Source organism: Fistularia commersonii, chromosome 35, assembly GCF_037954325.1.
Source record: "Fistularia commersonii isolate RoL2024-O1a breed Wild chromosome 35, RoL_Fcom_v1.0, whole genome shotgun sequence".
Classification (NCBI taxonomy): Eukaryota; Metazoa; Chordata; class Actinopteri; order Syngnathiformes; family Fistulariidae; genus Fistularia; species Fistularia commersonii.
In genome coordinates this window covers 1,277,501-1,293,442 of record NC_141318.1, presented here as the reverse complement: position 1 = coordinate 1,293,442, position 15,942 = coordinate 1,277,501, and the positions used below count along the sequence as shown (strand labels likewise).

Sequence of the window (15,942 nt, the reverse complement as noted above, 5' to 3'; positions counted from 1 at the left end):
GATGAAAACAACTAAAATGCCGTGTTCCACAGGGATCCACCAGTGGGACCATCAAGAAGTAACTGTTTCGGTTGCTTGTTCCCTGAAGTATCCCTTTGGTAAAGCTCACCACGGCACCTAGACTTTGATAAGTCCATGCAGGGTAGACTAGTGACCGACATCCATTAAGGCTAATGATTGTCCAATGAAAAACAGCTAAAATGTGGAGTTCCACTGGGATACGTCAGCAGGACCTTCAAAAAAGTTACCGATTCGGTTGCTTGCTCTCTGAAGTAGCCCTTTGGTAAAGTTCACAACGGCAAGGGTCCATGCAGGGTAGACTAGTGACCGACATACAGTAGGGTGAATGACCGACCAATGAAATCAGCTGAACAGTGGCGTTCCACTGAGATCCGTCATCAGGACTATCAAGAAGTAAACTATTTGGTCACTCGTTCCATGAAGTAGCCCTTTGGTAAAGCTCACCATGGCATCTGGACTTTGATAAGTCCATGCAAGGTAGACTAGTGCCCGACGTACATTAAGGCTAATGATTGTCCAATGAAAACAACTAAAATGCCGTGTTCCACAGGGATCCACCAGTGGGACCATCAAGAAGTAACTGTTTCAGTTGCTTGTTCCCTGAAGTATCCCTTTGGTAAAGCTCACCACGGCACCTAGACTTTGATAAGTCCATGCAGGGTAGACTAGTGACCGACATCCATTAAGGCTAATGATTGTCCAATGAAAAACAGCTAAAATGTGGAGTTCCACTGGGATACGTCAGCAGGACCTTCAAAAAAGTTACCGATTCGGTTGCTTGCTCTCTGAAGTAGCCCTTTGGTAAAGTTCACAACGGCAAGGGTCCATGCAGGGTAGACTAGTGACCGACATACAGTAGGGTGAATGACCGACCAATGAAATCAGCTGAACAGTGGCGTTCCACTGGGATCCGTCATCAGGACTATCAAGAAGTAAACTATTTGGTCACTCGTTCCATGAAGTAGCCCTTTGGTAAAGCTCACCATGGCATCTGGACTTTGATAAGTCCATGCAGGGTAGACTAGATCGTCCAATGAAAACAACTACAATGCTGAGTTCCACAGGGATCTGCCAGTGGGACCTTCCAATTCGGTCGCTTGCTCTCTGAAGTAGCCCTTTGGTAAAGCTCACCATGACACTTTGATAAGTCCATGCAGGGTGGACTAGTGACCAACATACAGTGGAGTGAATGATCGTCCAATGAAAACAGCTAAAAGGAAGAGCTCCTCAAGGATCCATCATTAGGACCTTCAAGAATTTGACCCTGAAGTAAACCTTTGGTAAAGTTCACCATGGCACCTGGACTTTGAAAAGTCCCTGAAGGGTAGACTAACAACCAACATACAGTCGGGTGACCGTGATCATCTTTGCAAGAAGCTAAAATGTGGAGTTCCACACGGATCTATCAAAGGGACCTTCAAGAAGTCGTCAGTTTATTCCCACGTTTCCTGAACTCAATGTTGTCAAAGCTCAAATGGCGACTGGACTTTGCCATTCCTTGAAGGCTACACTTGAGCGTCAGACATACGGAGGGGTGAAGGAACACTCCCTCTCTAAAAAAAAAGAATTAAAATGTAGAGTTCCACAGGGATCAATTATCAAGACCTTCAAGAAGTTAGTTCCCCGGTTCCCTGAGGTAAACCTTGACAAAGGTCTCCACGGCAACTGGACCTGGTCGATCCCTTAGAGGCTGGACTCGAGTTACCGGGGTGATGATGGGGTTCCACAGGGATCCGTCATCAGGACTTTGCCATTTAATTATCACAATATTGAAAAATAAAAACAAAACAATTCGTCATTTGTCTCTTGGAATTATGGGATGTTTAGTTAGCTAACCAAAGCCCATAACTGCCTTAGAATTCCCGTTCTACGCGACTGGCCAACAGTACAATCTCTTAGGGTACGTCTCCGTACTGTCAGTGGCGAGAACCGCAAAATGTAATCACACGGGGACGGCGCCTCCTAGAGGTGCTTCTGACATGTATTGCGGTCTTGCTAGCGAGCTAGCTAGCTGTCCGATTCACAATCGCAGTTACAAGTCGAGCCCGAAGACCTCGTGGAACAACTCCGGAGTCCCCGAGGCTAGTCCTGCACCGCATGTAGCCTAGCAAACGAGGGGTCGGACTTACGATTGTGAAGTTCATGACCTTGAGGATCCAGATGGTCAGCGCCAGGTTGATCAGGATCAGGATCATCAGCAGCAGCACGAAGAAGTAAAGGCAGCGTTTCCTCCAGCCGTATATTCCCACTTTGTACACTTGGGGTTTCTCTGAGCTCTGGACATTGTTCCTATGAGTGCACTGTTCCTGGGTCATCTGCAAGGACACACACATACAAGATGAATTATCCTGGTTCACACTCCTCCAGACATTTTTTTTCCACTCCTTCCCCCCCATCCTTCAGCGGTCCGACGGGGCTAATTACTTATAAAGCTCTTAATTGGCCGCTTAATTAATGGGCCGCCCCTTTTTTTCCGGGTCCCGACGGGTTCCTGGCGCCGCAGACGAGCCCCTCCGGCGCCGACGTGACGAGTTCGAAATCACAAAAGGCATTCGTCACGAGAGCGCTAGCGCACGGCGGGCGCAAATTGGATCGGCTAGCGTGAAAAAACGTGGAAATTGAACACCTCAACGTGTGCGGGGGCGACGCACCCTTGCTAACGGCTAATTTGGCGGTCGGCGCTCTATTTTCAGACGGTATTTGAACGCCTCACTTAGCTGGCGGAACGTGGAATCTCGGAGCGGGCAGCGATTCGTCTTCATCCGATTGTAGCGTCCTGCTAAATGTACCTCCGCGGGATTAGCATGTAGCATCACGGGTGTGAGATTGACCACGAGAGCACTCGATTGACCCGCAAGAGGTGGTAAAATCTGACAAAATCAGACATTCCTCGAACGCCTCAGTCGGTTTGGAGAACCAACTAGAACCTTACAGGGAACAGTGAGTCGTTTAGCGGTGTGCTAACCGTGCCGACGGTGGATTAGCGTGCAAAACAAGAATCAGAAGGCGAAGGCGGCACAAACAATCAGCACAGAACATCAGAACACACAGCCATTCGTCTTTATCCGATTGTAGCGTCCTGCTAAATGTACCTCCGCGGATCCGCGGGATTAGCGTGTAGCATCACGATTAGCGGTTAGCCGCGAAATCACCCATTGACCAGCAGGGGGCAGGAAAAATCGGACGAAGAATCGGACGACACAACGCTCTGTTTTCAGACAGTCTTCGAACGCCTCACTCATTCGTTTAGCGGCGGCTAAACGTGCTTCGGTGGATTAGCGTGCAAAACAAGAATCAGAAGGTGAAAACGGCAAAAACAATAAGATCGGATTGTCTTTGAACGCCTCGGTGAGACGGCAGAACCAATCAGAAAACACAGCCATTCGTCTATATCCCATTGTAGCATCTTGCTACATGTACCTTAGCGTGATTAGCGTGCAACTTCACGAGTGCGGACGAAAAACGGACGAAAAAATAAGACGACGCAAACTATCAAGTCGGACGGTCTTTGAACGCCTCACTCAGCTGTTTGCCTTGTAAGTCTGAGTCCCAGAAGAGACGGCACTTCCTGCTCGTCCGTCCGTAGCATCGTGCTAAATGTGAACTCAGATGACGGTAGCTCAAACAATCAGATCTGACAGCTCAGGCAATTTTTTCAGACAGTTTTCGAACGCCTCAGGCAGCTGGTGGAACCAAAAAGAATATGAAAGCGGAGTGCGATTTGTCCTCATCTGCTATTAGCGTCGCGCTAAACATACATTAGCTGGATTGCATGCGAAAGGGGAAAAAAAAAGAAATCAGAAGTGGATCTCACAAACAATTAAGTTGGAAAGTCCTTGAACGCGTCACTCGGTTGCTTCATAGCGATTCATCTTTATCTAATTGTAGCGTCGTGCTAAGCTAACCTTAGCTGGATAAGTGTGCCCGGGAAAATCAAACCAAGATGACGAAAATGATGACGCGTCAGTTGCGTTGCGGCATTTCGACACGGACGCCGATCCGTCTTCAGACGCTAATAGCTTCGTGCTAAATATCAAATTCGACAAAGACGGCGAAAACGATCAAATCTGACGGTTGAAAGAACCGAGCAGAATCTCGTAATCCGATTTTAGCATCTTGCTAAGGCTATCTTAGCCGGATTAGCATGCGAAAGAAAACAGATGAAGCAGCCATCGATCTTTGTCTGTCTATCGCATCGTGCTAAACGTAGCTGGATTAGCATCATGGGCGTAGCATCGTTAGCCGTTGTTGCCCCGGGTGACCAGCAGGGGGCAGAATCTGCCACGAATGCTTTTTCCGCTCGCCTTGCAAACTTTCCTGAGTTGTCATTCGTGTAATTTCTGATTCCCCCCCATTTATTTTCTCCAATTTCCCTTTTTGAAATACCCAAACAAAACAAAATTACAAATCTAATTTGAATTTGGCCGGGAGCGCTCTCTCATCACCAGAGCGCGGGAGGAAAACAATCAGTTCGCCTCCGTTTTCCGAAGCGATTGTTAAAATGTAAATAAAATAAAACAAAAACAAACAAAAAAAAAAAACAACAACAAAAAAAAAAACTTTATTATTACCAACGGAGTTAAAGTTGAATCAGTCTACATCATCATCATTAGCATCACCGGTGTGCCGCGGCTAATCCGGGGTTTCCATGGCAACGGAACACTTCGGCCCTGTTCCGAAGCGAGATGGGATGCATCCCGCTCGGTGGACATTAAGCCCCGCCCCCAAACCCCCCCCCCCCCCCCGGGGTCGCAACCCCGCACTCTAATAGCGCCTCCGCTAATATCCGACTCTTGTCTGCTATGATATCGCAAACACACACACACACACACACACACACACACACACCTGGAAGATGATTGAAATGTAAAACAGGATTCGGAGTCGATTTAATCTCCGCTTGGCGAATAATAGCTGGCCGGCGCCGGTTCGCCCGGCGGGTAACCGTAAACATTCGGACGCCGTAAAGGAGCGCTTTCGTTAGCGTCGGCGCCCATCGATCGGCCCGTAAACCGTCTACGACCCGCGCTGGTGATGACGATTCTAATCGATGGCGAGGATGAAGAGGCGGTCGCCACGGTAACGGTGATTCGGGTGAAAAAAAAAAACAAAAAACGGCGCCCCCTAGAGGCCACGGATGTGCGTTAGCCTCCCCGCTTTAATTAAAAACAGACAAAAAAACAGCAACGGCTTTGCTATTCTTAGCGCCTTATCGCTTCTGGCGCTAGAAATTTGTGGTTCAAAGCAGATGAAGAATTATTAACTGAATTAATTGGTGTTTTTGTTCTGGCTCGTTCCGCCGCCGCCATGTTGGCCGGGGGTTCTCGCGACCCCGCCGGGGGCCTCCAGTTGCCCCGGGCGGTCAAACTTTATCTTTTTTTTTTTTTTTAAATATCCGGAAAAACAACACCTGGATGGCGGCTTTAAAAAAAAAAAAAAAAAAAAAAAAAAAAAACATATATATATATTTTTTTTTTTTAATTAATTTTATCATATTTTTTTTAATAACAAGTAATAATTTAAAATAGGGGATAAATGGGTGATGATGATGGATTTTTGTGTCCCAAATGAACGGAAGCATGAACTAGTAAAAAAAAAACCATCTCTTTTGTTTTATGAATTTTATTAATTTTATCATCTTTTTAATGAAATATAATAATAAAAAAAGCATAAATGGGTGATGATGATGGATTTTTGTGTCCCAAATGAACGGATAAATGAACTAGAAAAAAAAAAAATCAACTATTTTTTTTAACAAGTTTTATTGATTTTATCTTTTTTTTTAAATAAAATGTAATAATATCAATAATAAAAACATAAATGGATGATTTTTGTGTCCCAAATGAACGGATGAATGAACTACTTAAAAAAAAAGAAAACTATTTTTTTAACAATTTTTTTTTCTTTTCATTTTTTTTAAATAAAATGTAATAATAAAAAAAACATAAATGGATGATTTTTGTGTCCCAAATAAACGGATGAATGAACTAGTAATAAAAAAAGAAAAAAGAAAAAAAAATTCTAATAAATTTTATTTATTTTACCTTCTTTTTTTATTTTTATAAAATATAAAAATAAAAAAGCATAAATGGATGATTTTTATGTCCCAAACGAACAGATGAATGAAATGGTAAAAAAATTTAATGAATTTTATTAATTTTATCATTTTTTTTAAATAAAATATAATGATAAAAAAGCATAAATGGATGATATTTGTGTCCCAAATGAACGAATGAATGATCAAGTAAAAAAAAAAACTAATTTTTTTCCTAATGTTATTAATTTTATCATTTTTATGAATAAAATGTTATAATAAAAAAGCATAAATGGATGATGTTTGTGTCCCAAATGAACGGATGAATGAAATAGTAAAAAAAAAAAAAGAAAAATCTTTTTTTTTTATTTTTTATTTATTTTACCTTCTTTTTTATGAAATATCAAAATAAAAAAGCATAAATGTATGATTTTTGTGTGCCAAATGAACAAGTAAAAAAAAAAACAAAAAAAAAAAACATTTTTTTTTTTCCTAATGTTATTAATTTTATCATTTTTTTTGGATAAAATGTTATAATAGTAAAAGCATATATGGATGATTTTTGTCCCTAAAATGGATGAAAAAACTAGTAAAAAAAAAAAAAAAAAAAAGCGAAACCAGACCCAAGGGTCCTCCAGACGCCGTGAGATCCGAAGAGCGTCGGTTCCTGTTGAAGTTCTCGCCGTCGCGTTGGCAACCAACCCGAGCGGAGGATTAACCCCAGGCTCCGCCTCCGCACGCAAACACCTGCCGCCGCCGAAGCACTTAAATAAAACCAACCTCCAATTACGGAGAGCTTCTTCTCGCCTCCCCCTCATCTCCTCCACCTTCTCCACGACCATCTCCTCCACCGCCTCGCTTATCTCATCTGATTGGAAGCCGAGGCGGGCTTAAAAAGGCGACGTCGGTTTAATTTTCAGAGAGGACCGCGTCGCCACGGAAACGCACAGCAGGGGAGGAGGGGTTGGTGGAGATGGTGGACCAGAAGAGGAAGGAGCTTATCTACACCAGCTGTGAAATCGGCGAAACCCGTGACGGATCCCGTGCCTGGAAAACGCCGCCGTTCATTATTCCGATCTCCCGAAGCCGAGAAATCCCATTTGGATTTTTTTTTTTGTTTTTTAATTTTAATTTTTATTTTTATGGTTATCAGTCGTTCGGAGCAGAACCTGAATGAGAGCCAGGAAAAAAAAAAAAAAAAAAGTCTGATCCGAGGTTTCATCATGAAGAGGAAACTCGGGAGTTATATAAATAAATAAAATAAAGCAAAAATTAAATACCAAACTTCACAAATTTTGACATTTTGGACAAAAGTCAAGGATTATAACATTTATTCATCCAAGTCCATATTTTCATTTGTTTTAGTCTGACGAAGAACAAGTGAATGATAATAAATCTGTAAAGACCTGTTCCTTTAAAAAAAACATGACGAACAACCTGAGATTCATTAAGAAAAGTATTTTAAAATATTACAATTAAATAATAAATAAATAAAATTGAAAAAAAAGGAGGAAAAAAAAATAACATTAATAAAGTGCAATTTAAACAACACTATGCCTCAGTTGCGTCTTGCTGCCATCTGCTGATAATTCACATTGTGTTGTGCCATTTTGCTAAAACTGACTCGAATGTTGTCTAGTAGACACGCTGGGAACTGGATTTTTATTTTTAAATAGTAGTTTATGATTTTTTTGTATTTTTTCAAATTGTGGATATATTGCCCGGGCCGGATTGGACCCCCCGGCGTGCCGCGACCGGCCCGCGGGCCGTACGTTTGACACCCCCTTATTTGTTGGTTGAGGTTAATAATAAAACCTGCGTCCTCGGTGTGGATGCGGCACGTTTTGGTTCCACGATGAGACTCGACGTGGCAAAAGATACGATTAAAAAAAAAAAAAAAAAAAAGGAGTGAGAAGACACAACTGAGGTGTTGTTGAAACTTAATTATTGCACTTAATTAATTTTTCATTTGCATTTAATTATTTATTATTTTTTCATGTTTTTTAAATGTATTTTAATTTATTATATAAATTAATGTTTTTTTCCCATTTTTTTTTTTTTTTGATTTATTGATTTATAATTTCATTTTAATTTTGAAATTATTTTCTTCCTGACTTTCAGGTTGTTGGTCATGTATTTTTTGAGGAACAGTTCATTGAGAGGCGGGGCTTAGCCTGGACCAATCACAGGGCCCGATACTGAGACGTGCATGTGTAAGGAGCTGCTAGCTTGACCCACTAATCAAAAGTTGAGAGACAATCACGGATCAATAAGTGTTTACCAAGTTTTTAAATGGAGCTCGTCAGTCGATCGGGCGCCGCTTCACACACACACACACACACACACACACACACTAACACACACACACGGCTCCTCTGCACCTCCACAAGTGATCAATTAAAAAATGAATTGATTAACCAAATTGCTGATCGGTGATTGATCAGCGATCAGATCGAGGTGTGAGACGGCGGAGAGGAAGGAAACCGTCACGGGCTGTATGAGTGTGTGTGTGTGTGTGTGTGTGAATAAAGGGTATGTTTGAACATGATTTTGTATGTGTGTGTGTGTGTATGAGTGTGTGTCTGTGAAAAAACTGTAAAGTGTGTGTGTGTTTAAATGTGGTTTGTATGTATGTGTGTGTGTGTGTGTGTGTGTGAGTGTGTGTGTGAGTATGTCTGTGTGAGTATGTCTGTGTGTGTTTGAGTGTTAGGTCGTATGTGTGTGTTTTTGTGTGTGTGTTTGTGGGAAGGAATGGTAAAGTGAGTGTGTGTGTGAGTAAATCTATATGTGTGTGTGTGTCTGTATGTGAATAAACTATAAGGTGTGTGTTTGAGCGTGATTTTGTATATGTGTGCGTGTGTGTGTGTGTGTGTATGAATATGTATCTGTGTGTGTAGGTACGTGTGTACGTGTGTGTGTGTCTGTATGTGAATAAACTGTAAAGTGTGTGTCTGAACGTGGTTTGAATGTGTGTGTGTGTGTGTGTGCGAGAGTATGTGTGTGTGTGTGTGCGCTCGAGTGTTAAGTTGTATGTTTGTGTTTTTGTGTGTTTGTGTGTGTGTTTGTAAAGGAACCGTAAAGTGAGTGTGTGTGTGAGTAAATGTGTATGTGTGTGTCTGTATGTGAATAAACTACAAAGTGTGTGTTTGAGCATGATTTCGTATGTGTGTGTGTGTGTTCGTGTGTGTGTGTGTGTGAAGGAACAGTGAAGTGAGTGAGTGAGTGTATGAGTATGTGTCTGTGTGTGAGTAAGTGTATACGTGTGTGTGTCTGTATGTGAATAAACTCTTCAGTGTGTGTGTGTGTGTTTGAATGCGTTTTGTATGTATGTGTTTTTGTATGTGTATGTGTGTGTTTGTGTATGTTTGTGTTTGTGTGTGCCTGTGTTTGAATTATAGGTTGTGTGTATGTGTGTGTGTGTGCGTGTGTGTGTGTGTGTGTGTGTGTGTGTGTGTGTGAGTACGTGAGTACGTGTGTGTGTCTGTATGTGAATACACTCTAAAGTGTGTGTGTGTGTCTGTGTATGCGTGTGTGTGTGTGTGTGTGTGTGTGTGAACATGGAGAAGCTACACGTTGGTAGCAGAGATGGAACCACCACCGTATAAGATTAGCCGTTCTGGGCTACATGCTAACGCAGATGAAAGGAGAACGTCTGTGATTGGCTAGAAAAGGAACCCAGAAAGTGGGCGGAGCCAGCAGACGTGCCGGAACATTCCGCCAAGTTTTTTAATCCTTACGCCGTTCCAGCTAACTGATGGCGTTGCTGCTAGCAATCAAAACAGCGCTAATCTCGTGCCGGCCAATGAGATTGCGATTGCCCCTTCACCCCCCCCCCCTCCCCCCCCACTCTATCACCATGACGACGCTAATTGGGCCCCGGCGGGTTTGGCTAACCGCCCCCCCACCTGTTCGATCGCTAGCGGAGCAGACGGCTAACAGCTAAGCTGCTTGATTAGCGCCCGATTAGCGTGCGGCTCCGTTCATCCCCCGTCTCCACGGTCGGAGCCTTAGAAATAAAAACCGGCTTTTTATTTCCGACGCCGGGAATCTTCTGGCAGCGCTTTTAAAAGGAAAAAAAAAAAAAAGAAATTAAATGTTCTGAGCCTTCAAAGTGTTGATGAAGAACCTCCACGCCCTTTTTTTGATTGCAGCGGCGGCGAAGAGGAAGAAGAGCTGGTGTTTAAGAGCCTCAGGAGGTGCGGGAGGAATTTAAAGTGGATCCTCGACTCTCAAAAGTGAGACTTTGCATGTCAGGTTGGCGCACGGCGGCGGCGGCGGCGGCTAGCCTAGCGCCCTTCGTTATTTAATATTAAAATCCACCGGGAGCCAATCAGAGCGGACGTAGAGGCCCAAGGGGCGGGGTCTAACTCGGATGTGTCGCCTGTCAATCCCAGGACGGGACGTAGCGGGTTATGTAGGGTATAGCCGTTAGCTATGCTAATACCGCTAACAAGCGGTGGCCATTTTCTGTCTAGCAAGGCTGCTCCTCATTGGCTAGGAAGGGAATAACAGGGAATTCATTACACACACACACACACACACACACACACACACACACGAGACAGGTTTCCCATCGTCGTCCTTCCATTCTCCCAACATCTTGTTGCTAGCGAGGTAATAACAGGTTTTTAGCATTGCTATTATTATCATAATATTTACCTTAATATTGAAATAAAATCTGAAGTAAAATAAAATATATCTTTTTTGAATTATTTGGTTTCAGTTATGTTAGTACAAGACGAAAATATATTTTTTTATTTTTTTAAAGTTATAGAGAAAATATAGATAAAATTTAAAAAAAATATATAGATGAAAAATATAAAGCATACATAGATCAATAATAAAAGAAAATACGGATGAAAGATTTCATAAATTTCAGAAGACTCTGTAGTTGAGCTACTTCCTCCAAACATCTTGTTGCTAGCAAGGTAATTCTTCTTATTATTTTTATGATCTTTTCTTTCATATTGAAAATAAAAATCAGGAATAAAATAAATGTGCGTATTAAAAGCTCTTGTTTCTGTCATACCTTTGTTAGTTTAAGAGAAAAAGTAAAATATATTTATTTCTAGTAAATTTTCAAAAGACCTAGCAGTTGTGGTACATCCTCTAAACATTTTGTGGCTAGCACGGTAAATTTGCATTTTTAGAATCATTATTATTATTATTATTATTTTTGTCATGTCTTTTTAATATTGCAAAGAAATCAGAAAAAAAAATAAAATGTATGTTTTTCAATGATCTACTTTCAGATCTATCGATGTTAATAACAGAAACAATAAAATATATTTATATCTTGTAAATTTCTGCAAACATCCTGTTGCGAGCAAGGTAATTCGGCATTGTTATTATTATTATTTTTATCATTATTGCTATTATTATTACATTTTCTCTCATTATGAAAAAATATCTGAAATAAAATAAAATGTATATATTTTTTGAACACCCTAGTTTCAGTCATATTTTTGTTGTATAACAGAAAAATAATTATGGTGAGTAAATATATGTTTGATAAATGAATTAATTCAATTTAGTGTATATTTCTGAGCGCTGTCAGGTTTTTTTTCTTGTTTTATGCAAATTTTTCAAAGCTAATATTTGTTAGATTTACTATTAGTATTGAAATTATCATAATTATATAAATGATTATTATTCTTACATTTCGTAAAGAGGCCGGGATGCGAGGGAATGCGTTAGCAAGCGGTAAAAACCCGGAAACTCCGCGCTCTCGATGCTAAGCTAAGGTTAGCATGGCTAACGGGAGAAGCCTTAGTCTATTAAATACTTCCCTGTTTGACTTGACGCTCACTTCCTGTTTCCTGTTTCATTGGTTTTCATTCAATATCACACACACACACACCTGCACTCTGCCACCGAGTGTGTGTGAGCTGATTATCTTCACTGTGTGTGTGTGTGTGTGTGTGTGTGTGTGTGTGTGTGCGCTCATGCATGCACTCACTCTCCTTCCACACCTTCTTTTCCCATCCTGTGTTCTTTCCTTTATTTTTATTTTTTTTGTTAAATCCTTTATCTGACTGAGAAAGTTATTGGCCGAATCCGCAGCTCACAAACATCCAGGAGCGTCAGAAGTCGGGTTTCTTCAGCGCCATCTGGTTGTTTCATGATAATTCTTCAGAATCTGTCGCTCTGAGTGGAACTTTAACGAAAAAAAAATTTGATTTGTATTTTTTTTTGCTTTGGTTGCAAGTTGTTTCCGGGCCGCTAACGGCTAACGGCACGGCTAGGTGGCCCCCCTCCTGGCCACTGCTAGCGGCTTCTCGTCCCACAGGGTAACAAAGAAGAGCAGGAGCGTGCTACATGCTAGCGGGCATGCTAACACGTAGCGGTGGGCGGGGTTGAAAAGCTCACCGGAGCAGGCGCTAAAGAGCTACTATCCCTGACGGACCTTTCACGAAACCTGAAGTGCAACGGCGGTTGAAGCCCGTATGCTAAGCTACGTTGTTTCAAACTGTGCATCTGTAAATGTATATTTTGCCCACATTGTCCATGACTTTGAAAATGAAAGCGTCAACAACAGGAAGTTCAATCTGTACTTCTGTTTCGTTAGCCTCGTTAGCATCTTTAGCTATTTTCTCTTTGTGGATGTCCAGGATGAGAACGTCCGAATGAACGAATCATTGAACGAATGGATAAATGAAGAAAGGATGGAAGGAAGGAATGAGGGAGGGAACGAATCAGCAAATACATGAACAAATGAATGAATCAATGACCGAACGAATCAACAATCTAACGATCAAACACAGAACGATGCAATTAAAAAAAGAATGAAGGAGTGCATTATCGACCAACGGTCCTACGATTGAGCGATTGAACGGACAGTTTGATCACTCAATAAACAAACGAGTGCATTTGCTGATCGAATGGTTCAGCAAGTGCATGAACGAATGAACAAACAAATCAACGTTCGAATGAATCACCGATCTAACGATCAACTGATCAAACAATGAAATGAAAAAAGAACGAAGGAGCGCATAATCGAATCAACGGTCCTACGATTCAGCGATCGAACGAACAGGCGGTTCAGAAAATGCATGAACGAATGAACGATCGAACGAATCAACAATCTAACGATGAAACAACCGAATGATGGAATAGCAAAAAAAAACGAAAGAGTGAATGATCAACCAACGGTCCTACGATTGAACGATAGAACGAAAATGCGGTTGAACAAATGTATGAACGAATGAACGAACAGATAAAAAAAATCGAACGAATCAAGGATCAACTGACCGAACGATGGAATGAAAAAAGAACGAAGGAGCTCATAATCGAATCAAAGGCCCTACGATTGAGCGATTGATTGAACAAGCAGTTGAGCAAATGCATGAACGAATGAACAAACAAATCAACGATCAAACGAATCAATGATCAACTGACCGAACGATTGAACTAAAAAAAGAACAGAGGAGCGCATGATAAAATCAACGATCCTACGATTCAGCGATCGAATGAACAGGCGAATCAACAAATGCATGAACGAATGAACGAACGAATCAACGATTGAACGAATCAACAATCTAACGAATCAACAATCTAACGATTGAACCACCAAACGCTAGAATGAAAAAAAGAACGAAGGAACGAATGTTCAAACCAACAGTCCTACTATTGAACGATCAAACAAACATGCGGTTGAACAAATGTATGAATGAATGAATGAACGAATCAACAATCAAATGAATCAACGCTCTAACGATCAACTGGCCGGACAATTGAATGAAAAAAGAACAAAGAAGAGCATGATTGAATCAACGGCACAACGATTCAGCGATCAAACGAACAGGCGGTCCAGCAAATGAACGATGAACAAACGAATCAACGATCGAACGAATCCACAATATAACGATGATACAACTGAACGATGGAATTAAAAAAGAACGAAAAAGCGCATAATTTGAATCAACGATCCTAAGATTCAGCGATCGAACGAACAGGCGGTTCAGAAAATGCATGAACGAACGAATCAACGATCGAACGAATCAACGACCGAACGAATCAACAATCGAACGAATCAACAATCTAACGATTAAACCACCGAATGCTGGACTGAAAAAAAGAACGAAGGATCGAATGATCAAACCAACGGTCTTGAGATCGAACGAATCAACAAAAAAAAAAAACAATGAACAAAAGAACGACAAACAAACAAATGGACAAACAGGAGCCGCTAACCTGAAACGAGTGCGTTAAGAAAGATTAAAAACAATTCCCAGATCTTTTGTGTCGCACTCAGTGTGTGTGTGTGTGTGTGTGTGTGTGTGTGCTCTAAAATCACAAGGGCTCGGTGGTGTGTCGGCTTTTTATCGTCGTAAAAAAAGGGAAAACAATTGTAAATTGTAAATCGCATTAATTGAACCAACTCCCTCCGAAACCCCAAGGCTTACAAAACACTGAGCGCCACTTGACTGATCAGTACACCACTTTCTTAACACACACACACACACACACACGCCGCTGCCACCCACCTTTGTGCTAAACTGGCCCCTCAAGCAATTACCCGCCGTTGTGAAGTGACCGGACGATGAAGACGGCGTGGAAATCAGCAAAATGGTGGCGGTGCTGACAATGAAAGGGGGAAAATGGGGGGGAAGAAGTAGAAAAAAAAAAAAAAAAGGGGTCCCCGGGGGGTTTGGGGGTGTCTGGGATCCGAGGAGCTAACGCCGCTAACGCCGCTAACGCCGCTAGCTCCCTGTTAGCCCCCGACAGTGATGCTAAATTGCCTTTTCGCTTTCATCGCTTTTCGACTCTTTCATTCTCCTTTTCTCTCTAAGCTAGTCCTCAACCCCCCATCACACACACACACACACACACACACACACACACACACACACACACACACACACACACACACACACACACCAACATGTTTAAGCTAACCCCCTCCCTGGAAATGAGCACTCAAAGCTGGTTTTAATGTAAAAGCCTGACTTAATTCTAAGCGTCAGCTTCAGATTAGATTAATTAATCAAAACAGAAATTGATTAATTAACTCACTGAAAGGTTATTAGAGATATAAAAATGTATGATACAAAAATAAAGAAATAAATGTAAAAACATGAAAAGAAAATCTAAAATATATATATAGGAAAGGATTATGTCAAATTATAAAAGTAAAAACAAAAAAATATAGTATGAAAATGTAAAAATAAAAAATATAAAAATAGACTATCAAAATATAAAAGTGAAAATTATAAAAAATAGAATATAAACTCAACAAATATAAAAATAAACGATCTCAAAATTTTTATACAAATATAACATCAAATATGAAAATAAAAAATATCAAAACTATAACTTAAAAAATTATATGAAAATAAAAATATGTCAAATTTTGATAACAAATATAAACAATATCATATGAAAATTAAAAATGTATATAAAACTATAATATTAAAATATATAAAAAAATCTATAATAAAAAATAATTAAGAAAATTAGAGTAAAAAAAAAATTAAAGAACAGCGGCAGAAATGTAGAACAGGATAGAACGTCGCTCTGGTCGGGAAATGGAAGCTGAAATTCGGGATTTAAAAGCGTCATCGATGTAGAAACGCAGGCGGATGTTCAAATTCACACTGACCTGCAGCTTCTGGCAGGAAAACACATAATAAAATCCAAGTTGCTGTTTTTCTATTTCCTATTTTTGATCCGCGTCAGAAATGGAAATCATGAAAAAAAAAACATTTTGGCTCTCGACGTTTTGTCCTTCTCCCTAAACGGGTTTAAAGTTGTTTTTTTTTTTAAAATAGATATGAAAATTTTATATTTGACAAGAAAAATATGCCATTTAACAATGAATAATTTTGTGAAATATTTCACTTGCATTTGCATCTCACCAAAATACGACAAAAAGTTTGCACACCCCT

At 40.7% G+C, this 15,942-nt stretch overlaps 1 protein-coding gene across 2 annotated transcripts in view; it reads right to left on the bottom strand.

The window, feature by feature from the left end:
* sgcd (sarcoglycan, delta (dystrophin-associated glycoprotein)) overlaps nt 1-15,942 on the bottom strand; it is a 202,219-nt gene that overhangs the window by 61,457 nt on the left and 124,820 nt on the right. For both annotated transcript variants that reach the window (XM_086142134.1, XM_086142133.1), the window contains one exon: nt 2,151-2,336. In XM_086142134.1, coding sequence (XP_085998260.1) covers nt 2,151-2,336 — 186 coding nt within the window. The remainder of the gene's footprint in view (nt 1-2,150; nt 2,337-15,942) is intronic.